General features: G+C 41.4%; 1 protein-coding gene across 9 annotated transcripts in view; it reads left to right on the forward strand.

The window, feature by feature from the left end:
* C2CD3 (C2 domain containing 3 centriole elongation regulator) overlaps window positions 1-27,689 on the forward strand; it is a 130,380-nt gene that overhangs the window by 77,984 nt on the left and 24,707 nt on the right. For 7 of the 9 annotated variants that reach the window (XM_033862294.2, XM_033862295.2, XM_019946563.3 and 4 more), the window contains 7 exons: window positions 1,005-1,343; window positions 13,697-13,835; window positions 16,157-16,221; window positions 17,069-17,274; window positions 18,666-18,799; window positions 23,820-23,981; window positions 27,421-27,641. In XM_033862294.2, coding sequence (XP_033718185.1) covers window positions 1,005-1,343; window positions 13,697-13,835; window positions 16,157-16,221; window positions 17,069-17,274; window positions 18,666-18,799; window positions 23,820-23,981; window positions 27,421-27,641 — 1,266 coding nt within the window. The remainder of the gene's footprint in view (window positions 1-1,004; window positions 1,344-13,696; window positions 13,836-16,156; window positions 16,222-17,068; window positions 17,275-18,665; window positions 18,800-23,819; window positions 23,982-27,420; window positions 27,642-27,689) is intronic. The other 2 variants (XM_073808464.1, XM_019946564.3) reach the window with 2 other exon arrangements.

The following is a 27,689-nucleotide window of genomic DNA, read 5'->3' on the forward strand; positions in this document are numbered from 1 at the left end:
GCCTTGAGTAATTTGGTACTGCTGGATCACAGGATATATAGGTTGGGAAATGATGGGAGATGAAGCTAGACAGCTGGGCAGGAGTACTATGTTGAAGGCCTCTTCTAAGCAGGAGAGTTTAGACTTTTTTGTGAGAGCTATGGAAAGCTATTTTAACGGCTTCTGAAGAGAAGAGTGACACAGCTTTGCTTTCTAGATAGATAAGGCTGGCAACTATAGTACAGATTGGATTGGAGACGGCCAGACTAGACTCTTTACAAACGTCATATTTATTCATCTTAACATTCCTGTAAGGTTAGTTATTTCCCCCACTATACGGTTGAAGAAACTGAGTCACAACCCTATTTTAGCTCTGTTAGCCTTGTGCTCTGACCCTGTTGTTGAGCAGGTGGCCCAAGCTAAAGAAGGAGAACTGAGCATCTGGGTGATCATCCCAGATTCTCTGGTTCTCTCTGGACCCAGCAGGTATAATTCTGGCTCTGATGAGCACCTCATCAAATGCTGTGTGCCCTGTTTTATCTGGGCTGGCCTAGAGTCACTTCAAAGAGACTACAGAAAAAGTCCCCGAAGTGTGGAAGGCTCACTTGAACTAAAGTTCTTAAAGACAGGCTTTTAACTTCACTCTGCTGGAGCAAGTAGGTTTGGGAAACTGAATATAGATTTAGGGATCAGAACTCAAACACAAATACCTCTTTTTATTGAGGGATACCAAAGGCAGTGTTCAACTTTTCAGATTGTCCATTCCCTCTTACTTTTCCACTCCCACCAGCTTTTTATCCTCTTGCCTTGAAGTCAGAGCTCTCACTACTTTCCATTGTTGCAGGTAGTGATGGGGTGGGGGGAGGCAGTAAAAACTCTCACAGTGTGTGTTTCTTTGCAAATTGGTATATTAGGGCCTATAGCCCTGCCAAAGGAGAGAGGGCCACAAGCACCCTCAGAGAGCATCTCCAGGTTTAGAGAGTGTCCCTGCTTGCCTAGGCTTATCCTCCTTCATCCTCTTGCAGGTGTGTATCCTCTATTTGGACGAAATGCTTCCAACCTCTCAGGAGCTGCCTTGAGAGTTCATGTGGTTCTCTCCTCTCTTTCTTCACACCCTGGGCCCACTAATGAGCTGGACTCCATGGACTGCAGCAGCGCCAGTGAGTCTGAGCAGCTCCCCAGAGGAAATGATGAGCTCCAGCTCTCTCCACCACATGACCACCAGAAGTCTCCGGCCTCCACCCAGGTCCCCTGCAGCAGCACCACAGCTGAAGTCTGCCTGGCCCAGGAGGACCCTACTGCACTAGATGGAACTTTTGCAGTCAGTATCCTGGTAGAAAGAGCAATGCATTTGAGCTTGAAAGGTATGTTCTGCTCACTTATCCATAAACAGGTATCTGACTCCACAGGCTATGGTCCTGTCTTCACAAATCTTTCTGATCATGACAGGGTCTGGAAGAATTGTTAATCATCTTAATCATAATTATATATCTCAAGCCTAAAGGTTTAAGCCAAGTGAAAGCCTTTCTGAGGTCCTAAGTGGGCCTTGTCAGTTATCCTAATTTTGCGTATCATAAATTCGCCAGTCCAGAAACTTGAGTATCAGCTTAGATACTTCTCTTTTCCTTCTCCACCATCAAATCATCAGATCCATTAAAATTGCTGTATCTCTTAAATTTTTCTTAGATCTCTACCTTCTTCTCCATTCCTTCCAACTCAGGCCCTCTTCATTATGTACCTAGGGCCAAGGGTTCTTAGCATTGAATCCATAAGCCCACAGGGATCCAAGGATTAAAGTCAGGGTAGGTGAACTTGGATAGGAAAATAATTACATCTTTTTTTTTTTTTTTTTTTTTTTTTTTTTTGCGGTACGCGGGCCTCTCACTGTTGTGGTCTCTCCCGTTGTGGAGCACAGGCTCTGGATGCGCAGGCTCATCGGCCATGGCTCACGGGCCCAGCCGCTCCACGACATGTGGGATCTTCCCGGACCGGGGCACGAACCCGTGTCCCCTGCATCGGCAGGCGGACGCTCAAACACTGCGCCACCAGGGAAGCCCATACATCTTTATTTTTATTAATCTCTAACTAAAATTGAACATTTCCTCTAGTTGTGAGTGTAGGCAATAGACCCTAGTAATATTAACAGTACCTGTGATGTTGTCAACAATAGAAATCACAGGTATTTTCATATCACATTTTAGTTACTGCAGATATCTTGGAATATCATCTATACCTGTCATTACTTCAAAATTACAGTAGTTATTAAACCTACAGTTAGATCTTGTTGTGCATTAATAAAACTATAGTGATTACTATGTCACTTTTTTAATGTCTTGATAACTTACGCCAATATAATTTCATTTCTTTGTAATCTTATGTATTTTACAATTAGCATTAAAAATATATATATGGGCTTCCCTAGTGGCGCAGTGGTTGAGAGTCTGCCTGCCAATGCAGGGGACATGGGTTCGTGCCCCAGTCCGGGAAGATCCCACATGCCGCGGAGTGGCTGGACCTGTGAGCCATGGCCGCTGAGCCTGTGCGTCTGGAGCCTGTGCTCCGCAATGGGAGAGACCACAACAGTGAGAGGCCCGCGTACAGCAAAAAAAAAATACACACACACACACACACACACACAAAAATACACACACACACACACACACAAAAATACACACACACACACACACACACACACACACACACACACACACACACACACACACACACACACACACACACACACACACACACACACACACACACACACACACACACACACACACACACACACACACACACACACACACATTAGAAGAGGCCCATAGACTTCACCAGACAGCCAAAGTAATCCATGGCACAAGGAACCCGTGCCCTACTTTTTATTCAGCCTTGTAATCTCTCCTACAATTTTCCCTTTTGCCATCACCCTTCTCTTTTGCCTGCTTAATTCCCACTCCTCTCTCAAGACTCAGCTCAAACATCACCATTTACCAGAGTTTCTCTGACATAAAGGCTGCCTCCTGTTTGCTCTCCTAGCACTTTTGCCCTTTTTATCGTAACATATATCACATGTACTAACATTGTTTGCATGATTTTCTTCTCCACTAGGTAGGGGCTGTTTAAGAACAAAGACCTTATCTCATTCATTTATTCATTCATTATTCATTCATTCAGCAACAAAACTTATGTCATATTTGCTATATGTGAGCACTGTCCATGGTGCTGGGGATAAAGCAATGAACAAAACAGACAAAATAGTGCCCTTGTGGAGCTTACATTCTAGTAGGAGTGTATTCAGCCCTGTATTTCCAGTAAGTTGTGTGTGTTTGTGACTTTGAGCAAGTTACTGTCTCTCTGTTGAATTTCTCATCTGTAAACAGCTGTGATTAACAGTTCTGAGGTGTGTGATGGTTCTGAGAGCCAGAAAACCATAGCCTTATGAGTCCAGAAGGTTTAAATATACATCTTCTGGTTTGGCCTCCCTACTCGGTTCCTATCAATTCTGTGTTGCCTCAGTTTTTCTGTGTATCCTTATTACTTTGGAACAGAAACAGAATTCATGCTCCTAGTAACTGTTGTCTGTCTTTCATTTCTATTTCTCCATATACACACTACAAACAGACATTACTTCCAGGATTATAAGCTTCTACAAAGACTCTGAGGTTCTCATCCTTCTCATAACCTTTGTGTGTCAGAGACCCTGAAACATTCTATCTCAGGACAAAATCTTCTCCACATAGTCTTGCTGTGCTGTATTAGAGATACTGAGGTCCATACTGTATGAGTCACAAAGTTGGGAAACAGTTTTTGCTTTTTTACTGCCCTACCAAAGCAGCCCATTTGTGACAAGTCTGATTTGTAAAAACTGAATTTTTTAAGAAGAGAAAAATCGGGCTTCCCTGGTGGCGCAGTGGTTGAGAGTCCGCCTGCTGATGCAGGGGACATGGGTTCGTGCCCCGGTCTGGGAAGATCCCACATGCCGCAGAGCGGCTAGGCCCGTGAGCCATGGCCACTGAGCCTGTGCGTCCGGAGCCTGTGCTCCACAACGGGAGAGGCCACAACAGTGAGAGGCCCGCGTACCACAAAAAAAATAATAAAAAATAAAACAACAACAACAAAAAAAACAACAAAAAAAGAAAAATCAATACATGAATGAATTTAAGGAAAGCACAAAAAAAGCTTTGATTTTTTGCAAGAACTGTTTTGGTTTTTTGTTTTTGCATTGAAAATAAAATTTAACGTGCAAAAATATGGTTATGTTCCATTTCAGGGGTTGCCCCCATATTGCAAAAAGCAAATATACTTGTAACTTCTCAATTAGACAGAGTTACATTCTTTAAATGCAGCTTGACAATTGACAATAGTTCATTGAGCATCTCCTTGTGCCAAATTTTATTCTTTTTTGTACATTAATTATCTCATTTAATCCTTACCACAGTGGGGTTATTTTATGAACAGATTACAGTACATACCCATTTTATGAATGAGGAAACTGAAGCTCAGAAAGGTAAAATGACTTGAGTTACACAGTTAATAAGCTCTACAGAGCTGCAATTTGAATCCAGCTATGTCTGGACCTAAAACCCGTGCTCTTTCCTCTATACCATCCTGACTCTTAGGTATGAGATAAACCGTGTTTACCAGTTGGTCCTGTTTACTCTCTGTATTTAAAAGGGTGCTTATGTACTATACACCCTGTCCTGTGCTTATATTGCAAGAATGGTGGTTCAGTTCATCAAGTAGTAAATCTGTGTCAGGCCAGTGCCAGGTACAGAAAGTGCAGAGCAAATGACACATGGTTTCTGTCCTCCAAGAGCTGATAACCCAGATAAGGGTTATCAGCAGCTACATGATTATTGATGTATAAAGGAGAATGCTCTAAGGACCAGAAGGATAGGTAGTACAATATCTAGTGTCTAGACATGCAGATGGCCAAGAAGCACATGAAAAGCTGTTGAACATCACTAATTATTAGAGAAATGCAAGTCAAAACTACAATGAGGTATCACCTCACACCAGTTAGAATAGGCATCATCAGAAAATCTACAAACAAGAAATGCTGGAGAGGATGTGAAGAAAAGGGAACCCTCTTGCACTGTTGGTGGGAATGTAAATTGATACAGCCACTGTGGAGAACAGTATGGAGGTTCCTTAAAAAGCTAAAAATAGAATTACCATATGACCCAGCAATCCCACTACTGGGCCTATACCCAGAGAAAACCATAATTCAAAAAGACACATGCACCCCAATGTTCATTGCAGCACTATTTACCATAGCCAGGTCATGGAAGCAAACTAAATGCCCATCGACAGATGAATGGATAAAGAAGATGTGGTACATATATACCATGGAATATTACTTAGCCATAAAAAGGAACAAAATTGGGTCATTTGTAGAGACATGGATGGACCTAGAGACTGTCATACAGAGTGAAGTAAGTCAGAAGGAGAAAAACAAATATCGTATATTAGCGCATGTACATGGAACCTAGAAAAATGGTACAGATGAACTGGTTTGCAGGGCAGAAATAGAGACACAGATGTAGAGAACAAACATATGGACACCAAGCGGGGAAAGTGGTGGGGGGATGGTGGTGGTGTGATGAATTGGGCGATTGGGATTGACATATATACACTAATATGTATAAAATAGATAACTAATAAGAACCTGCTGTATAAAAGATAAATAAAATTCAAAAAAAGCACAAAAATTATATATCTAGTGTCTAGAGAGTTTAGAAACAGAGAAATAAGACATGTCTAAGAAATCAGAACTTTTTAGAATGAATATGATTTCAGAAAGGTGGAAATGAAATTCTAGGTGGTTATCTCAACTTGAATGAAGATATTGAAGTGGGAAAGTGTGTGTTCTAGGCCTACTTGGAGCAAACATGGGGAATTGTGGTGGCAGTTGATCCTCTTTGGCTGAAGTTCTTGGTCATTACAAGGGATCTATAGAGAATCACGAAGATATAAATAAGAAAATTGCTGAACTGCAGCAAGGGCTCAACTAAGACTAATTGACATGATTTTAGAGTGGCAGTGGACATACTGGTGGCACAATGCTGACTTTTTCCAGCAGTGCTTGGTTTCCTTTCCCTTCCAATTGTAACATATGGCAAGCCATTCCCTGGGCCTTTGCTCATGAACCTTTCTTAGCCAGGATTCCTTTCTCCCTTCCCCAGTTACCAAATTCTCCCCAACATCCTGCTCTTCCTCTTAGGCACCCTGTTCCAGCCACACTGGCCTCTTTGCTTTTTCTTAAATGTATAGGCAGACTCCTGCTTGGGGCCTTTGAATCTGGTGTTCTCTCTGTGCCTGGAATATTCTTCACTCCTGGCCTGTCTTTACTGAAATCACCGGCTCAGCAAGACCTTCCTTGGTCACCCATCTAAAATTACAGCCTTTCTCCAACAATACCTGTCCCTCTTTCCTGCTTTATTTTTTCCTATGGCCTTTAAATAGTGTATTTTGTTTATTTTCTGTCTTTCTAGAAAAAGAAAAGTCCTACAGAGACAGAAATTTTTTGTTTTATTTACTGCTAAATCCCCAACACCTAGAACTGTGTCTGACACATAATAAGCAGTAAATATCTGTTAAATGAGGAAGCAGATGAATATGAGACCTTGCTCAAATGCCCTTTTTCTCCTTTTAATACGTTCTCTGATTTTATGCTTTGCCTCTACTGCAGGAAAGTTGCTTATGTGGAAATTTAGCAGAGGAGAAGTTGCAGGGATTAATGGATTCATTCAACAAATAGTTATTAAGCTTCCACTGTGTCTAATACAGGGTATAGGATCATGTCCTCTTACACAGAAGGTTTTTGTCACCTTTTCTCTATTCTCACTGCTTCCTTGCTTGTTCAGCCTTCAGAAACTTGGACTAATGGGGTAGCCCTTTCAATGATTGCTGCAAATAATATTCTCTTTCAATATCTTTTTCATTATACTACTGAGGTTATACTTATTACTTTGTACTGAAAATGTTTCTTAATGTGTCTCTCCACGAGGCTGCCTGTTCCTTGGGGACAGGGACTGTGAGTTTATTTCTGTATCTCAACACCTGGGTCTTCCTGATGCAACTAAGCAAGCCTAATGTCTTCTTGTTTGTGAATATGATGCTCAACACCTCTCATATTTCTGGTATGAGTTACAAATCTGTAAATCACTTGTTATTTGGCCTCTTTCCATTTAGCCAGGGTAGATCAAGCTTCAGAGTGGATACTTTCAGAGGTCTCTTGTCTCCCAAGTCCTACCCTTGCAGTGATAGGCCCATATAGTCCTTCGCCCTGCAAATATTTATGCTTCAGTCAGACCCTGTGCTGGGCCCTGAGTGTACAGACCTGCCCATCATCTCCCTGAAATTGCCTTTCAAATGATGATATAATAGAAAGACTTCTGGAACGGGAGTCAAAAGACTGACTTCTGGCCCTAGCTAAGCCATTAACTTGCTTAGTGACTTTGGGCAAACCCAGTTCTCTTTTCCTCAGCTGTGAAATGTGATGGTCATATAAGATCATCTCTAAGATTCTCTTCACCTCTCATCTTCTAAGAATATGGAGCTGAGGGCAGCATATCCCACACTCTGTGAGTCAGCTATAAATGGCCAAACTTCTGTGAAAACCATGTAGATGCTTCCTTAATATCCACGTTGGCTGTCCTCCTGACTTCAACAGTGTTCTCTTTGTGTCTGTCCGTCTCATGCCTTAGAAGCTTCTTGCTTGAGGAAGGAAACGAATGATTCCTAGTGCAAAGCTGCATGCAGAGGATTCACTAACAGCCCTGAATTATGCCTTAAACCTGAGGCAGCATAGTCCCCACTGTGGTCCTGGTTCTGAAATACAAGAGTTTCTTGGATACTTTTGTTAGAAAAAGCTCTAAGGAACCTTCAAGAATCAGCTTCAGTACTTATAAGACTTGTGTACTTATACTCAACATGACCGGTATCTCTAGCCCTGTCTTACAAATGAGGCAATCAAGGAACAGAAAGGTAAAGTGATTTGAGGTAATCTAAATTATACTCAGTGAAAATCAAAACCATCTTCAGTATCATCATCCTTTAGAGGCTCTCTTTCAACTACCCAGGCAGGGTTACGGGTCCTTCTCTGTTCCCACAGTCCCCTGTGCTTTTGGCATAGTCTTTATCTTATTGTATTATAATTATCTGTGTGTCTGCCTGCAGATCAAGAATCAGATCTGACTCATCTGTGCAGGTGTGCCACAGAGCAGCTGTCAGTTAATGTTAGCTTAACAAAACTGAACTAGGTTTTTATTAACATAAAAATTTGGGCATTGCTTGAGGGAAAGTTTCCATCTGTTCACTCCAGGCCAGAGGGAGAGCTTTTTCTCTTAACCAGGTAGAATTAATTAGAAGTATTGCAATGGAACATCCCTGGAATAGGAGTTAGGAAACCTGGCTGGATCTTCCAAATGCTAGTTTACCAGATGTGTGATGAGCAAGCCACTTTACCCCTCTGTTCCTTGGTTGCCTTATTTGTAAAATAGAGAAAGATACACCCATCTTGTGTGATTATCAGGGATGTCATCAGCACAAGTTTAGTACTGATAAGAAAACTGTAAGCTGTAAAGTGTTAAAAATAAGGGGTTGTTATTTTAATCTCATTGAAGCAATCGTACCATTTTTTGATGCATAAAACTACTACTTTTCATACTTATGTAAAACATAGGAAATCCAGTGAAAACTCTTAAAATGGTAAAGCTGGTTCATCTCAAGTCCTCTTAACTGCTCTCAATGTGTGTCCCAACCCAGTAGGAAGTATAGCAATTTTCATCTCGGCTGCCTCCAAAAGTATATCAGAACTTGACCTTTTCCAGGAAGGTAAACAGGCCCAGCTAAATTTCCAACCACAAGAGGAGAGCCAGGGAAACCTGATAGACCCAAGCAGATTTCTTTATCACCTGCCTCTTTGGCTGAAAGGTGTATTTCTGTTCAAGAGTGAATAAGGACACTTTTTTTCCAAAGTAAAAATAGTACTTCTCTTTCAGGGACTTTAGCAAATAGCAGCCTCAAAAATAACGAACCTTAAAAGGGGGGGTTGAGGTATGAGAGAGAGATCTGAGCAGTATTGGTATATATCTAGAATCATAGAATTTTATCGTAGGAAGTAATGTGAGAGCACATGTTTCTGATGAAGAAACTTGATGCCCAGAGAGCCAGAATGAAGTACCCAATATGTCACAGTAAATCAGTGGCAGAGTACACCAGAACCGAGGGGTCCTGTCTCAGAACTACAGTTGGTCCTCTCTGCTGATTTCTCTCAGAGCTTTCCTGAGCAGATGCTGCTGTCCTCTGCTGGCGCACACGGCACACACACAAGGCAGCTTCTCTCTCTTCTCCAACCCTGGCAGTCATCTGTAGACAAAGGGCAACAGGGAGTCTGCAAACCTTTAATAAGGGCCGTGGGCCTACTTTGTGCATTAGTTTAGTGAGGGAAACACAAACACACACAGTTTATTGTAGAATACTATGGAAGCTGTCAGTATAGAGGCAGATTATCTCTCCCTAGCTGTGAGGATTTATGACATTCTGTTGGAAGAAATCAGTTGAGAAGCTTGAGACCTATTAATACTAAGGAAAATGAGAGACAGAGAGAGAGAGGTGAGATTGAGAGAGAGATGGAAGCTGTGTCAGGGAGAGTACAGTTACAGGAAACAACTCCCTCCAGCCATTTTATTTACCTATTTTTATATATTTATTTATTTATTTTTGGCTGTGTTCGGTCTTCATTGCTGCGCGCAGGCTTTCTCTCATTGCGGCAAGCAGGGGCTATTCTTCGTTGCGGTGTGCGGGCTTCTCGTTGCAGTGGCTTCTTTTGTTGTGGAGCACGGACTCTAGGCGCGTGGGCTTCAGTAGTTGTGGCACATGGGCTCAGTAGTTGGGGCTCACGGGCTCTAGAGCGCAGGCTCAGTAGTTGTGGTGCAAGGGCTTAGTTGCTCCGCGGCATGTGGGATCCTCCCAGACCAGGGCTTGAGCCCATGTCCCCTGCATTGGCAGTCAGATTCTTAACTACTGCGCCACCAGGGAAGTCCCACTCCAGCCATTTTAAACAGAGAGGAGTTTAATATAGATTATTAAGGTACTTTAAGTTATTGGAAGGGCTCAGGGAGTGGGCTCTAGGCTAAGCTTTCAGGAGAGAACCAGTAGATCTTTTAAATTTGAAATACAGTGCCAACACTGCAGCCCAGTGATCGGAAACTCTCATCAGCACTATTGACATCGGGCCTCTGGGGCCTCAGGGACCAAACCCTGGAGCAGAAAACTCTGTCATCCTTGCTAGTAGTAAAAGCAAAAGGGAAAGGAACATGTCCTCTGCCTCACGTCTGCCTTCCAGATCTGTTGTAATGGCATATAACAGATAGAGACCAATTTGTATCCATACTCTAGCACAAAAGAGTCTGTGACCCTTTCAATCTCTACAATAAAGGAATACAATACAGTAAAAGTGGGGGTGGATGCTGAGCAAGTCAGTCCATGTAATACTATTGAGTTTCACAAAAATAAAACTTTTTTAAGAAGATAGCTCACTAGATAAAGGTACCATTAGTGCTATTCTGTACATTTTACATTATTAACGACGGGTGCTATATTATTGATTTCCATTAACTATTCTTTGCTTACTACCATTTTATTAGAATCATTTTTTCCTGCTCTTTCAAGAATATGCTTGTAAACTGGTTTTGCCAGGTTGTAGCCAGTGGTTTTTTGTTTTATTTTGTTCCTCCTGTAGTTCTTCTGTGTATCTTAGTGTTTCTCTGCCTGCTGGTTAAGCCTTTCTCCGGGTCCTGCTTTGTTGACAGCTCTTGCACACACCTCAGCTCCCTCCTGCCTCGCAGCCACTACCAGCTCTCACTTCTAAGGCTAGCATTCCTCTTCCTCCTCTTCAGTTCTCTTTCCCAAGGCCTCCTTGCAAAATCTCCACTCCTTTGTCTCTGTTCATCACCCATTTTCTTTCTTTATTAATTATCCCCAGTAAGAGGGACTAAAAAGTAATGCCATCTGGTCTGGTTGTTAGAAGTCACGATGTTAAATAACATGACGTAAATTTTTTACCAAGATTTGGGGGGAAAATATCATTTTTAGTTTAAACAAATAGGGCTATAGTAAGGAAGATAATGTAAAATCCTCATGAAATTTTAGATAAAATACAAGCCTGTTAATAGATGTCATGTGTGTTGTTGCTCTTTCAAGGCAACAAGAACCCCAATGCTCCAGATTTTAGTATTTACTTGTCTCTAGAAGTTGTTACTTTGGTGGGAAAATTTGAAAAGAATTGGTCTACTCTAATACAAATTAGAGAACAGACTTGTGGTTGCCAAGGGGAAGGGGGGTGGGGGAGGGAAGGACTAGGAATGTGGGATTAGCAGATGTAAACTATTATATGTAGGATGGATAAACAAAGTTCTACGGTAGAGCACAGGGGACCATATTCAATATCCTGTGATAAACCATCATGGAAAAAATATTTTTTAAAATGCCTGTGTGTGTATAACTGAGTCACTTTGCTATGCAGCAGAGATTGCCACAACATTGTAAATCAACTATACTTTAATAAAAAATAAAATAAATTTTTTTTTAAAAAGCACTTACTAAAACTACAAAAAAAAATTGTTCTACTCTAATGGAAATTCTTTTGGTTGAGGAAAACATAGCAAAGCAAAATTGCAGGCACTTCTGTTTCCCTAAAGAATGTTGAAGTTGGAGAGATCTAATGATGGGGGTATAACGTTCAGAGATTCTGCCTAGAGAGTCAAGAGAGGTTTCTCAGAGTAGAAGGTACTAGAGTCTGTCTTTGCGTTACGCGGGCCTCTCACTGTTGTGGCCTCTCCCGTTGCGGAGCACAGGCTCCGGATGCGCAGGCTCAGAGGCCATGGCTCACGGGCCCAGCCGCTCCGCGGCATGTGAGATCTTCCCGGACCGGGGCATGAACCCGTGTCCCCTGCATCGGCAGGCGGACTCTCAACCACTGCGCCACCAGGGAAGCCCTAGAGTCTGTCTTTTAAAGGCTACTTATTAAATGTTACACTGCTTGTGGAGGGGAGTAAAAATCAGCATTCCTCAGTATAAATGTGTTCTTCGGATTTTCTGTCCACAGGGACAGCCTGGGGTCTTTGGAAGAGTAGTTACTGAAAGGAGCAATCAGAGAAGGAGCAGGGTGGAACCTCAAAGATTAACTTCATCAGGCTTCCCTGGTGGCGCAGTGGTTGGGAGTCCGCCTGCCTATGCAGGGGACACGGGTTTGTGCCCTGGTCTGGGAAGATCCCACATGCCGCAGAGCAGCTGGGCCCGTGAGCCATGGCCGCTGAGCCTGCGCATCCGGAGCCTGTGTTCCGCAATGGGAGAGGCCACAACAGTGAGAGGACCGCGTACTGCAAAAAAAAAAAAAAAAAAAAAAAGATTAACTTCACCTACAAAGTAAAGTGGGAGTATGCATTTGGGGAAGCCTTGAGCTAGTCAGGTAGAAAGAAGACAAACCATTTAGAGTCCACATACAGAATTTGTTCCTCTGGATCACGTAAATAATATTTAAGACATACTTATTTTTTTCCTTTCTCTTTCCTTCGTCTGTAATCCTGAGTCATATCATTTTAGAGCTGAAAGGGATCTTATGGAATGTATAGAGTCTACTACATTATGTAGAGTCTGTGTTATTCATCACTGTCGAAAAGAACTTTGTACTGTGATGGAAATGTTCTACATTTTTACTGTCCAGTATGGTAGCCATTAGCCACATGTAGCTATTGAGTGCTTGAAATATAGCTAGTGTAACTAAGAAACAGAATTTTTAATCTTATTTAATTTTCACTAATTTAAAGTAAAATAGCCACCTGTGGTTAGTGGTTATCTTGTTGGACAGCTGAGTTAGACTATTTAGTATTGTCATCCGTCTTCATTTTACATTGTTTTAAGAGAAAATAAATGACTGAGTCTCCCACATTGGAAACCTGATCTTGTAAAATTGGCATCAGCACAGTACTCAGTGTTTTACATTCATTTAACTCTAGTGGAGGCAATACAGGCAATGGCTGAGAGCTTGGACTCTAGAGCCAGAATGCTTGAATTTGACTCTCAGTTTACCATTTAGTAAATGTGTGACCACTTAATAACTGTTTGATCTCTCTGTACCCCAGTTTTTTCATCTATATAATGGCAATAATAATAATATCTTCCTCATAGGTTTGTTGTAATGATTAAATGAGTTAATACATGTATAGTTCTTAGAATAGTGCCTGGCACATAGTAAGTGTTATATAAGTGTTACCTACTATTATTTATTTTTAATCTTTACAACATCTGAGGAGGTGTATCATATGCCCCATTTGAGGAAGTGGTGGCCTAGATAGGCCTTGCCCAAGGTTACACAGAATGTGTATGGCAGAGCTAATCATTGATCATCTGACTTGTAAGTCCAGGCTCTTTGCAGTTCTGTCTTTTGCCTCTTAATCCAATATCTTCCATCATCCCACAGAGTACAAGGAAATGGAAGAAGTTGTTTCTTGCTGGGTAGTATTTATGAACTGAACCTTGAAATAACAGTTTCAGTAGCAGAAACATTTCAGACACAGGGAATAGCTCAAAGAAAGACCCAAAGGTAGGAGAGAGCTAAGAATGGTTCTTCTTGTACTTGTATAATGAGAGGCTTCCAACACATTCTTTTTGGTACCCTAAAGTATAGTCACTCCACTCTTTTCTATTTCAGGGAGCCCCTTGACACAGAGGAAAGTATCAATACCCAGTTGTTGTGTATCCTTCACAACAGCTGATGAGCCATCTCCTATCTACACCCCAGTGGTTGAAAACACAGATTCCCCCATCTGGAATTTTCAACAGCAATCAAGGTTTGTATTTTATGATGTTCCATCAGCCTTCCAAAATCTGCTTTTTGTTCCAAGAGACAAATTCAGAGTGAGGAATGTAACAGACACAACAATATTGAGCAGAGTTGGAGAATGCTTTCCTTATCAAACAGTTATTTAATCCTAATGCTTATGAATTCACAGCTAGTGGTGGTTTAAAGGTTTTGTTGTGGTGTGTTTTAACTCTGCTCAGTACAACTCAAAAATTATTCAGTGAAGACCTCTTATATGCTCTGCTCTGTTCTGGGCAGTGGGAATTAAAGGTTATCGATTAAGACAGTCCCTGAAGACCCCTCAGCTAAGTGTGGAAGAATGTATGCAAGCTATCTAGGTGAAGAAGGCAGAGAGGACTGATCTCAGGAAAGGCTGTGGATTACACATTCTTGGAAAAGATTTCTGGTGCAGTGGAAAGAACCAGGGCTTGGAACTAAAAGGACTTGGCCTCATACCCCATCTCTGTTATTTACTAGCTGTGTGAACAAGTTACATAACATCTCTGAGCCTCAGATTCCTCATCTGTAAAGTGGAGGTAATTTTGACAGGGTTATTAGGAGGTCCAAATTACATGACATTTAGGGAAATTACCTCCTGGTACGTGGTAGGTACATAACAAATGACAGATCTCCTTTGGAAGCTCAAAAAAAGGGGGAGATGGAGTCCTGTCAACCATGTGGCAGTGCAGCTCGGAGGTCAGGGGCTGGTACAGAGGCCCACTGCTGTGGTACCAGGCTCTCCTCCCTTTTCTTCTGTTACCTGTTGCATTATCATTAAAAGTGGGATTCTATTACTAATTATTGTTACTATTATCTTTACACTGAATCACCTTTTGCAAAGTTTAATTCTTGTCCACCAGCACCAGCCATGCCACATGGTATCTGATCTGCTGTTTTCTCACAGTGTTTATGTACCTAATCGAGTCTCAGCAGTTGCTCACATGTTCAGTGTTGTGAAATCTGAGTGGTTGACTTGAGTCAACTACAGTGACAACTCAGTACTGTCTATGGTGAGCTACTGGAAATTATAGATATTCTGGCCATAGTGGCCAGTACTGAAATATCAAATCTGCCTCAAAAGATAGGTGACCAGAGGGCTGAGCTTCTAAGTGAGGGTGATTTGTTCATTCAGAACCTAACTTTACTAACTTGTTAAAGCAACATGAACAATCACCTCATTTCATCCCCTTACTATACAGTTGCGGAGACTGTGGCCCAAGGAGGTTACATAGCCTGTTGGTAACAGAGACAAGATTAGAAGAAAAATGAATGATGGTGCTGTTGGCAATTTCTTTATCACAAAATTGTTTCATTTGATCCTCGTAGAAACCTTGTAGGTAGATAATAATATCCCGTTTAACAGGTAGGAAAATCAGGGCTCAAAGAGACTGAGTGCTCAGGGGCACTCAGGTGATACTAGGAGAGCTAGAATTCAGAGGTGGATATTTTGACCCCCGGCTAGAATTCAAATCTCTGACACAGTATTTGTTCCAAGTTAGCACAGTGCCTCTCACTGGTCTTGAAGTTGGCTCTCTTCAGTTCCCCAGTGGAGTCTGGAGAAGGAAATTAAGTCTCTTAGTTTTTCTGGTTCTCCATCTTGCTCACCTGGAGCAAGGGTACCTGCTTTGTAGTTTAAAACTATACAATTCACTTCATATAAAATATATTAGAGGTGCTCAGTGAATTCCACATTGAATTCTTTAACCTGGTTAGAAAGTTGGGTACTTTCTTATTTTGGTGCCTTGCCTCTGCACAGTGTGGCTCTGGAGTCAGGCAAACTGGGGTTCAAATCACAGCTCTGCCACTTACTGACTCTTATGTGACCTTGAAAAACTGACTTCACATCTCTGAGCCCAGCTTCATCATCTGTAAAACAAGGATAATAATGTCCATGTCATAGGTTTTTGTGTAGATTACATGTATAAGAAACACTTGGCACCGTGGCTGGCCCAAGGTATGTACTCAATAAACACTCTTTCCTCTCTTCTCACCATCTCCACGCACCACCACAAGGCATAAGAAGAATCCTTACCTGCTCCAATAAAACGGGGTAGGGGGGTAGGGGGAAGAATACTACATCACGGTTGCTTGTTTTTAGGTCTTGACAAGTTCCTGGTTACTTCACCTCTCTGAGCTTCTATTCCCTCCTTTTAACTGTGAAGATAAAAATATATCCTAGAAGATGATCATAAGCATGAAATGAAAATGCTAGAAAAGTGTTTTTCAACTATAAGGTGTTCTTCAAGTCTGAGTTTCATACTAGAGGAGCTTCCTACACAGTTAATCTATGGTGGTTGTTTTTCTTAATAGGCTGTCTAAAGAGCTTCTTTTGGATCCACGACAAACTCTGGTCTTCAAAGTTTGGCATAAAGGAGGTATGAACTCTGTCTTACTTGGTTGTAAAAATAAGTTCACACCATGTTGACAATTTGCCAATCCTTTTCTTTTTCTAACCAAGTAAAACCATGGCACTGATGGTTCTGGGAACACATATGTATGTTAGAGGTAATCCCACAGATTACTCGCTCTCTGTCATTAAGAGCGGCCTGAGGGAATTCCCTCGCGGTCCAGTGGTTAGGACTCGTAGCTTTCACTGCTGTGGCCCAGGTTCAATTCCTGGTCAGGGAACTAAGATCCCACAAGCCGTGCAATGTGGCCAAAAAAAAAAAACAAAAACTGAGCGGCCATAGCCCAAGCTCATTTTGCACCCTGTACTGGTTTTCTAGGGGGTTATTTGTCCTTTTTTTGGTGAATTATGTCTCTTGTTCTTAATTAAATATAATACATATGTATGTTATAGAAAATTTGGAAAATACAGACAAGTAAAAATAAGAAAATGCAAATCCCTCATAATTCCAAGGGTGATGGTCTTTCAAATGATTTCTTTCAAGAGCCACTGCCCTAAGGAAAATCAGTGAGACGTGATAACATAGGGAAAAGAACAAGTGTTTCTTATGTTTAAGGGGTGTTTTCTAGTTGCCTATATCAAGAGGACAGAACTCAACCCTGCCAGCTTTTCCCTGCCATACAAAAAGGGAACTTACAGTAGTTAGAAAGCAGGCTGTGGTTGCCAGTCTCTCATCCTCATTATCTGTCTTTTCTGTTGATTGTGGAATCACTGAACCTTCCCATCCTCTAAATCAGTTTCTCTGTGTGCCACCTCGAATCTCAGTGGCAGGACATGCCCAGCCACATTGCCCAGCTCTTCTCTTTCCCCCACAGGTGAGGAGAGGGTGATTGGCTTTGCCTCAGTGGACCTCTCCCCACTTCTCTCTGGCTTCCAGTTTGTCTGTGGCTGGTACAACATCACAGACTTCAGTGGAGAGTGCCAAGGGCAAATAAAAGTTGCCATCTCCCCTTTGGAGAGTTTGATGCACTTCAGAGAAGAAAGGCAAGCAAGACGTGGGATGGAGACCTCAGGATCACTGGTATGTATCCTGATTCACGTCCTTAACCAGTAAGGGTTCTACTAAGCAAAACCTATAAGAAGATAATTTACATGTGTTTGGTACTTTCCAGCATACAGAATACATTTGTGTCTCATAATGACCTCATGACCTTTTTGGGGTGAAAATTTCTGGAATTACATGGTGGTGATGGATGCACAATTCTGAATATACTGAAAACCACTGAATTGAACACTTTCAAAGGGTGAATTTTATAATATGTGAATTAAATCTCAATTTTTAAATAAAGTAAGATTAGTTGCAGTGTGGAATCTGAAACCACATTGGATTAACTTTTTTAAAAAAAACTCTGTTACATTAAAATCATTGGTCTATTAAAAAAAAATTAAAAGAGAATGGGAGGAGGGGAATTGATGATAGTAAGTACAGACAACTCTTTCAGGGAGTTTAACTGTAAAGGAAAGGAGACTTTCCCAGGCTGTCCCAGATAGGAGAGCTCTATCAAGGCAAAGACTGTGTTTTACTCATCTGTCTGTCACGCATGCCTGGCCCAGGGTTTGGTAAAGTGGGCATCAGTAAATATCAAATGAATGAATGAGTGAATAAATGCATGTGTGAGAAAAATGACAAAGAGTTTAAATAGTCCCCATATAGGAGGGTCTTTTCTTTACATCAACCCTGGTAATCGTGAGACAAGGAATATCACAGCCAGATTATCCTCACATGTAAGGAAAATGTAAGATGTCCAGCCAGGAGTTCACAAACTAGTGGAGGAAACAAGAGCATAAATAAAAATAAAACAGCCTTTAAAAAGCAGTCTGAGGGCTTCCTCATGGCGCAGCAGTTGGGAATCCGCCTGCCAATGCAGGGGACACGGGTTTGATCCCTGGTCCAGGAAGATCCCACATGCCATGGAGCAGCTAAGCCTGTGCACCACAACTACTGAGCATGAGCTGTAGAGCCCACGAGCCACAACTACTGAGCCCACGAGCCACAGCTGCTGAGGCCTGCGTGCCTAGAGCCCGCGCTCGGCAACAAGAGAAGCCACAACAATGAGAAGCCTGTGCACTGAAACGAAGAGTAGCCCCCGCTTGCCACAACTAGAGAAAGCCCACGCGCAGCAACAAAAACCCAATGCAGGCAAAAATTAATTAATTAATTAAATGTTTTTTAAAAATTAAAAAAAGCAGTCTGATAATGTAGTCTGTAAAATGGGGATAATAATAGTACCTACCTCATAAGATTGTGATGTTTAAACAAGAAAATGCATGTACCTTGCTTAGTACAGTGTTCAAATACATAGAAAATAATAAATTATATGCATACGATAAATTTTACAAATTTATTTATACTGCTTTTTTCCAAAAGGATTTGTGGCAACAAGTGTGCTATTTTTCTCTTTGCTTCTACAGATCCCAATATATAGTACCTTTTCCTTCCCCGCCTCTGATATGTATGGTGCATTCCCTGGCTGCATTGCAGGACAGACTCCAGAACAACTTGTTCACACCTCATCAAAGGAGGTTGATTTCTCCTCTCCTGGGAGGTGAGTGGTTTCTTTATGATAGAAGGAAATGGGGTCAAGAGTGGAAGTGTGCAAACTAGCTTGTCATTTCTCTCTTTCCTTTATTAGAGGAAGAAATGAGAGACAGGGAAAGACAATTGACCTTCTTTCATAACCCCTGGGAACCCCAAGATCCTATGAAAAGAGTTTTTATAAGATAGAAACTAGGGACTTTCCTGGTGGTCCAGTGGTTAAGAATCTGCCTTCCAATGCAGGGGATACAGGCTCGATCCGTGGTCGGGGAACTAAGATCCCACGTGCTGCAGAGCAACTGAGCCTGCACGCCAAAACTAGAGAGCCTGCGTGCCGCAATGAAAGATCCCGCATGCTGCAAATAAGACCCATCACAGCCAAAAATAAATAAATAAATTTTTTTTAGGAAAAAAAAAAAGGGAAGTTTTACTGCTATCAAAAGGGTAGCTTCGGGCTTCCATGGTGGCGCAGTGGTTGAGAGTCCGCCTGCCAGTGCAGGGTACACGGGTTCGTGCCCCGGTCCAGGAAGATCCCACATGCCGCAGAGCGGCTGGGCCCATGAGCCATGGCCACTGAGCCTGCACGTCCGGAGCCTGTGCTCCGCAACGGGAGAGGCCACAGCGGGGAGAGGCCCGCGTACCGCAAAAAAAAAAAAAAAAAAGGGTAGCTTCAGTGCAAGGGACTCTTTTCTCTTTTCCTCAGAGGCCTTAACCTTCATCCGTAAAATCAGTCATCAGCTGTGTGAGAAACATATCATGACCCTTCCCCTCCCAAACCTACATGCCAGGTTATTTTGTGAAAAGCAGTTGGCCCACCCTTTTCACCTAGCCAACTGTGGATATGCAAATGGATATCAGGACTAGAGCATATTCCATCCTGTCAAAGGGTAGAATCTAAGACTAAGATTGCTTCTTTCCACCCCATTCCCCTCAGGCCCTAGTGTCATTTGGCATTCCCCTGCCTCCATCAGTCTTTTCCTTGTCTCTCTCTCTACCTCAGGGAGAAGGCAAGGGATCTTATACAAGCCACTCCTACAGCAGCAGTTACTGAGTAGACCCTTTATTCCAAGAAAGATACTCTAATACTGCTTAGCCACTCAAAGACCCATTTCAGTGTTATGTAGCTTTCCTACCACATGAAGAGAGCCTCTGCCCTCTGCATGAAGGGATCCCATGTGTATGTGAAATCCTAGATCCCAATATCTATTTTATAGGTGTTACGTTGACCATAGCCAATCAGTGAGACAATCAAAGGAATATCAGAATAATTATGCTGAGAGAATAATTATGCTGAGAGAGACAAGCTAGACAAAGAGTACATTGTATATGATTCCATTTATATAAAATTCTAGAAAATGTGTACTAATCTATAGTGACAGAAAGAAAATCAGTGGTTGCCTAGGGATAAGGCAGGATGAATGGAGCGGGAAAGAGGGAGGAATTACAAAGGACAGGAGGAAACTTTTAGGGGTGATGGATATGTTCATTATCTTAATGTGTGTGGTAATGGTTTCCTTAGAGGTACATATATGTTAAAATACATATTGTACACTTTAAATATGTGAAGTTTATTATATACCAGTTATACTTTAATAAAGCAGTGGTTCTCAAACATTTCCACTTCAGAACCCCCTTATACTCTTAAAAATTATTGATGACCTCAAAGAGGTTTGTTTCTGTAGGTTATAGCTATCAGTTTTTACCATATTAGAAATTTAAATGGGGACACTTTTTAATTTCTTATAATTTTTTTAAATTTTTATTTTTATTGAAGTATAGTTGATTTACAATATCATGTTAGTTTCAGGTGTACAGCACAGTAATTCAGTGATTTTTTATATATATATATATATATATATATATATATATATATTCCTTTTCAGATTCTTTTCCCTTATAGGTTATTACAAAATATTGAGTATAGTTCCCTGTGCTATACAGTAGGTCCCTGTTGGTTATCTTTTTTTTTTTAATTTTTTAATTTTTTTGGCCATGCTGTGCAGCATGCAAGATCTGTCTCCCAACCAGGAATCAAACCTGTGCCCCCTGCATTGGAAGCACAGAGTCCTAACTGCTGGACCACCAGGGAATTCCCAGTGATCTGTTTTATATATAGTAGTGTGTATATGTTAATCCCAACCTTCTAATTTATCCCTCCCTGCAACACACCCCCAAACTGGGAAACTTTTAAAATATATACAAAATCAGTTGTGTTTCTGTACATCAGCAATGAATAATCCAAAAAGAAATTGAAAAGATGATTCCATTTACAATAGCATCAAAAAGAATAAAATACTTAAGAATAAATTTAACCAAAAAAGTACAGAACGTTTTCTCTGAAAACTATAAACCATTGTTGAAATAAATTAAAGAAGTTATAAATAAATGGAAAGATATCCCATGTTCATGGATTGGAAGACTTAATATTGTTAAGATCAGTTCCCCAAATTGATCTGTAGATTCAACATACTCCCTATATCACAGTCCCTGCTGGATTCCTTATGGAAATGGGCAAGCTAGTCCTAAAATTCATATGGAAATTTAAGGGACACAGAATAGGCAAAACAATCTTGAAAAGGAAGAAAAACATTCCCAATTTCAAAACTTACTACAAAGCTACAGTAAACAATACAGCACTGGTATAAGGATAGAAATAAAGATCAATAGAATAGAATTGAGAATCCAGAAATAAACCCATGTGCCAAGGATGCCAAGATGTCAAATGTGCCAAGATGGTTTAGTAATAAGAATAGTCTTTTTTCAAGAAATGTGTTGGAACAACTGGATATCCACAAGCAGAAGACTGAAGTGGGACCCCCTTCCTCAGACCATATACAAAACTAACTCCAAATGGGTCCTATATCTAAATATAAGAGCTAAAACTATAAAAACTCTTAGAAGAAAACATAGTAAATTTTTATAACCTTCGATTAGGCAATGATTCCTTAGATATGACACCAGAAGTAGAAGCAACAAAGGAAAATATAAATTGGATTCATCAAAATTTAAAACTTTCCTTCTACAAACGATACCAAGAAAGTGAAAAGACAACCCACAGAATGTGAGAAAATATTTGCAAATCACAGATCTGATAAGAGACTTGTATCCAGAATATATAAAGAGTTCTTACAACTTAATAATATAAAGCAAATAACTCAATTAAAAATAAGCAAATGGGGCTTCCCTGGTGGCAGAGTGGTTGAGAGTCCGCCTGCCAATGCAGGGGACGCGGGTTCGTGCCCCGGTCCGGGAAGATCCCACATGCTGCAGAGCAGCTGGACCCGTGAGCCATGGCCACTGAGCCTGCGCGTCCAGAGCCTGTGCTCCGCAACGGGAGAGGCCACAACAGTGAGAGGCCCGCGTACCGCAAAAAAATAAAAAAAATAAGCAAATGATCTGAATAGATATATCTCTAAAGAAGATATACAAATGGCCAATAAGCACATGAAAGGTGTTTGATGTCATTAGCCATCAGGGAAATATAAATGAAAACTATAATGACATACCATTTCACATCCACTAGGATGGCTGTAATCAAAAAGACAAATTATCACAAGTGTTGGGGAGGATATGGAGAAATTGGAATCCTCATACATGGCTTGTGGGAATGTAGAATGGTGCAGCTGTTTTGAAAAACAGTCTGGCAGTTCCTTAAAAGGTTAAACATAGAGTAACCATATGATCCAGTACTTTCACTCCTATATATATACCCAAGAGAAATGAAAACATATGTCCACACAAAAACTTGTACATGATTGTTTGTAGCAGCATTATTCCTAATAACCAAAGATTAGAAACAACCCAAATGTCTATCAACTGATAAGTAGATAAACAAAATGTGATATATCTATACAATGGAAAATTATTCAGCCATGAAAAGGAATGAAGTACTGATATATGCTACCACATAGATTAAGCTTGAAAACATTATGCTAAATGGAAGAAGCTAGTCACAAAACATCACATATGTATGATCCCATTAATATAAAATATCTGGAATAGGCAAATCTGTAGAGACAGGAAGTAGATTAGCAGTTGCGTAGGGCTGGGAGGTTTGGGTGGAGGGTCAGGGGAGAGGAGGAAGTATGGAGTAATGGCTGTTTGGGGTAGGATTTCTTTTTAGAGTGATGAAAATATTCTAAAATTGATTGTGCTGATGGTTGCACAGCTCTGAATATATTAAAATCCATTGAATTGTACACTTTAAATGGGTGAATTCTTTGGTATGTGAATTATATCTCAATGAAGCTGTTATTTAAAAAGAAGAAGGGACTTTCCTGATGGTCCAGTGATTAAGAATCAGCCTTCCAATGCAGGAGACGCAGGTTTGATCCCTGGTTGGAGAACTAAGATCCCACATGCCGCGGGACAATTGAGCCCGCACACCACGACTAGAGAGCCCATGTGCCACAACTACAGAGCCCATGCACTCTGGAGCCCACACGCGCCACAGCTAAAGAGAAGCCTGTGCACCGCAATGAAGAGCCCGTGTGCCACAACGAAAGATCCCACGTGCCACAACTAAGACCCAACTAAGCCAAAAATAAATTAATTAATTTTTAAATGAATAAATATTAATTAATTAAAAACAAAAAGAAGATGATTATTGCTGGGATCAAGTTCTTGAATACCATGCTAAGGAACTTGAAATTTGTTCTAAAGATAAAGAGAAGCCAAAGCTAGAAAGGAATGATAGTAATTGAATAGGTTAGTATATGTTGAATGCTTAGAACAGTGCTTGGCACATAATAAGGACTCCATAAATGTTATTGTTATTTCAGTTCTGTGTTTTTAAAAAATCACTGAGGCTATAATGTAGAGAATTTATAAAAGGGGAATGAATAAGACTGAAGACAGAATTTTCAGGAGATGATTATAATCCAAGCAATTGAGTCGATGAAGCCAGAACTGTGGTAGTGGGGATGGATTTGCGGTACCATGTCAGGAGGGTGATTTGTTTGTTGTCACGAATTTATTGTTTGTTTTCTCATTGGTTGGGAATTTATTTTGCCCCCATTTATTCCTGATAGAAGCAGTACCACAAGAAGCAAGGCATCACGCCATGAAGAGCATGTGCAGAACATCCGCCGATTCCATGAATCCCTGCAGCAGGGAGAGGCAATCTTGCCAAGTGATGACAAACTGACCACATCACCCTTTTCCTCCCATACTTCCATTCTGACTTCCCTCAGGTGAGGCTCTCTGCTGAGTAAAGACACAGGGAACCATAGTGGAGCGCAGGGTGAAGGGGCAAAGGCAACCTGCAGTACTGCTTTCTATCAGCTACCACCGCTCCGGGATGTTTAGCAAGGGCTTTCGTGTATGTTAGCTTCGAAGTGGACCTGGAGCCTCACAGGATTCCTCACAGATGAATCTGTCTCAGCCTGGGGCCTTCCAGTCCTTCAGGGGGCTATATTTCTGGTCCATCTATAAATATAGAAACTTTAGATTGGTCATCAAACTTAATAATAACCACCCTCACATCTACTGTACAATTTATGAAGCCTGATCCTGCCTGCTGTCTCACTGTCTTTATCCTCACAGCCACTGGATTCTTCCAGACCAGCATCTCTCCTGTTAATGCTTCCCTATCTCTTTCTTAGTTTAGTCAGCATCTAAGCCAGAAAAGCACTGTGAGAATTGAAAGGACCATTAGAGATCATTTGGATCAGCCCCTGGATTACCTAGTAAGAAGTGTGGTGCAATGGAAAGGACTTGGCTCCAGAGTCAGATAGACTTGATTTCCAATCCTGGCTCTGCCATTCCCAGCAGAGGAGACAGCCATGTTGCCATTATAATTATAACCATGTATGATAAGAGTTCCAGGTTTCCTGGCCAAGGATACATGGAGGAATGAGTAAGATAAGGTACATGGAAAGATATAAAGAAGTCACATTTGAACTTTAAACGAACAAGTCAACAAATATGAAGGGCATTCTGTGCAGAAAAAAAATGTGCTAAGGCCAGGAGCATGAAACAATAAGCCCAGTTTGGGGAGATACCAGCAGTGCAGTTAGGGTGAGGCTGAGCATAAGATGTAGGGAGCAGGGCAAGCTGTGTGGGAGTCAGTTCTTGAAGGGCCTTGAATGTCAGGCCAAGAGTTTGCACTTTTACAACAGTGATTCTCAAATGGAAAGTGATGGGGTCGGGAGGAAGAGAATGTGTAAAGTTTGAGGAAACAAATATAAAAAAGGATTTTATTTTTTGAAAAAACTAATCTATTATTTGATTTCATAAAACAAGCTCAGAATGAAAGATTGGCAAATCTTTTTTGGTGGGACATGGGTTAGAAAGGACTGAGCAGTCATGCTGTAGACTGGGAAATTGCTCAAACTTATAAGAAAGTAATATGTTCAGATTCTCATTCTAGGAAGATGCTGGAGATTGGAGGCTAAGTAAAACCATCAACAGTGTGGCTGCATTTTATTGGTCCATTCAATTGACATACTTTAGCACCCACTGAGGAAGGAGAGAAAGAAACTCTCCTTCACCCTAGAGCAGTTTCTCTCAGCCTCAGCACTGTTGACATTTGGGCCAGATATTTTGCCTGTGGGGGCCTGTCCTGTGCATCGTAGGATATTTAGCAGCATCCCTGGTCTCTATCCACTAAATATTAGTAGCACCCCTCTCCCAGCTGTGACAACCAAAAATGTCTCCATACATTGCCGAATATCCCCTTGGAGCTAAAACCATCAGGCTAAAAACCACTGCCCTGGAGGAGTGCTTCTCAAAATTTAGTGTGTGTCAGAATCACATGAAGAGCTTATTAAAACAGTTATTGCTGGGACCTACCCATACAGTTCTTGATTCGGTAGGTCTAGGATAGGGCCTGAGAATTTGCATTTCTGACAACTTCTCAGGTGATGCTGATGCTGCCAGTCCTAGAGCCAGGTTTTGAGAACCACTGCCGTAGACAAATTCTCTACGAAACAGAGATGAAACAAGATAATGTCAATTTTGCATTACTTCCTTGGGTTCATGGAGCCCTAAAGCAGTGTTTCATTTGAGTCACAGCAATCCTGTGAGGCCTGCAGGGCAAGTATTACCAAACTTTTCCCACAAATGAGGAATTTGCAGCTAGGTGTTAATAGGTTCTATACCCAGAACCTCTGACGAGGCCAGTTGGGTTTGCATATTTTCTAAAGTTTCACCAAGTTGACATTTGTCTGCATGTTCCTGCTACAAGTATTTATCTATGTGGCATAAACCCAGATATAGACACCTAAGTAAATCCACTATGATTTGATAGAGTTGTGGCTTCTAGTGATAGAATAAGGATCAGCTTTGTCCTCTCATTTAATTTACGTTTGACTCTAAGATATGCAGACTGTTCTTAACAAAAGGATAGAAAGACTTTCTGTTTACTTCACAGTTATTTAGTGTCTGCGTTGTGCAAGTTGTGCCAGGCACACTGAGTATACTAGAGAAATAGAGAAGTTTGAGATGTTATCTTCTATTACCAGACGCGCATGGCCTAGTTAGGGAAACTAAACTAACACATAATGAGAAAACTAAGGGAAAATCTAAGGCAGAAGGTTAGATGCCAAGAGTGAAGAAGTTTAAGGGAGAGGTGGCCTAATGACTTGGGGCAATGGACTTTGAAAAGGAGAAATACGAGCTGCACCCCTGAATAGGACAGGGACAGAGCAGGGAGCAGCTTGAACTCGAGTTCTAGCCTGCAGGAGTGTGAGGCAGAAATGAACCCAGTTGGGACAGAGCCCATGTACTATAATGGAAAAAGCATAAGTCTTGGAGTTCCAATTTCTGAGTAGCTGCATGCTACTTCTTACCCTAGACAAATCACTTAAATTCTCTGACCCTCACATTCCTTATTTGTAAAACAGTAATTACTGATCTCATCTGGTTGGATGAGAATTAAACAAGGTAATGTGTTTGAAAGCATAAAACGTAAAATCCTATGCAAGTGAAGGTGGTAATAGTTGGTGTGATTTCTCCTCGGAGTAGTAAGAATGAATGGGCCCCAATTAAAGGTTTTTGAATAGAAGATTTTTGTAAAGCCCATTTATTCATGTCTATTTATCCATTCAGCATTCATTTATTTTGTGCCAAGCACTGTGCTGGGTGCAGTAGATGTAAAGGAACCAGCACAGAGTTCACATCACATCAAGGGAAATTGATGTGAAACAAACAAATGATATGGTTGAAGAGTACAGAAAGACTAGAGCACAGAGGAGAGGCCCTTAAACCAACTTAGAGAGTCAGGGAAGGCTTGCTGGAAGAGGTCACTTGCTTGAAGGTCACTTGCTTGAACCATTCCATCAGGAATGGTTAAAAGGTAGCAGAGGTCAGTGCTAGTCCAGAGTAAGGGGAAGTGAGGACTGGAATGATGATAAGAATGGTTCCCTATAAGGAGGTAGAATACTTGCTGGACATCAGAAGAGGAATCCCATTAGCCAGATAGAGGGGGAAAATGTTGTCCCCGGCAGTGGAATTGTAGTCAGAGAGGTGAAGGATGAATTGGTGGATTGGAGAGAGAGGGGCCCTGCTGTTAATAGACCAAGTGAGAGATGCTAAGGTCCTAGCTCAAGCAATGGAAGGTCAGAGGAACATAAAAGATGCTCATAATCCCAGTGAATGACCCTTTTTTCTTCTCCCCTTCTTCTTTTGCAGGAGGAATCTGAGTGAGCTAGATCAGATCCAGCAGTACTTCAGCCAGAAGCTCACCAAGCCTTTACTTCCCCTCAGTCCTCAGACCCATACTGCCACCTCGCAGTGCCAAGAGAGTCAGGGGGACCATCTTCGGCCAGGAGCCAGCAGCCTAGACCCCGAAAGCCATTGCATCCTGGAGAAATCCAATAACCTGGTGTTGCAAGTCAGCTCGTTAATCACGGGTATGGCTCAGGGCCGCTCTTGATGAGGAGTTATGGTCATGGGTACTT

The sequence above is a fragment of the Tursiops truncatus genome, chromosome 8, assembly GCF_011762595.2.
Source record: "Tursiops truncatus isolate mTurTru1 chromosome 8, mTurTru1.mat.Y, whole genome shotgun sequence".
NCBI lineage: Eukaryota > Metazoa > Chordata > Mammalia > Artiodactyla > Delphinidae > Tursiops > Tursiops truncatus.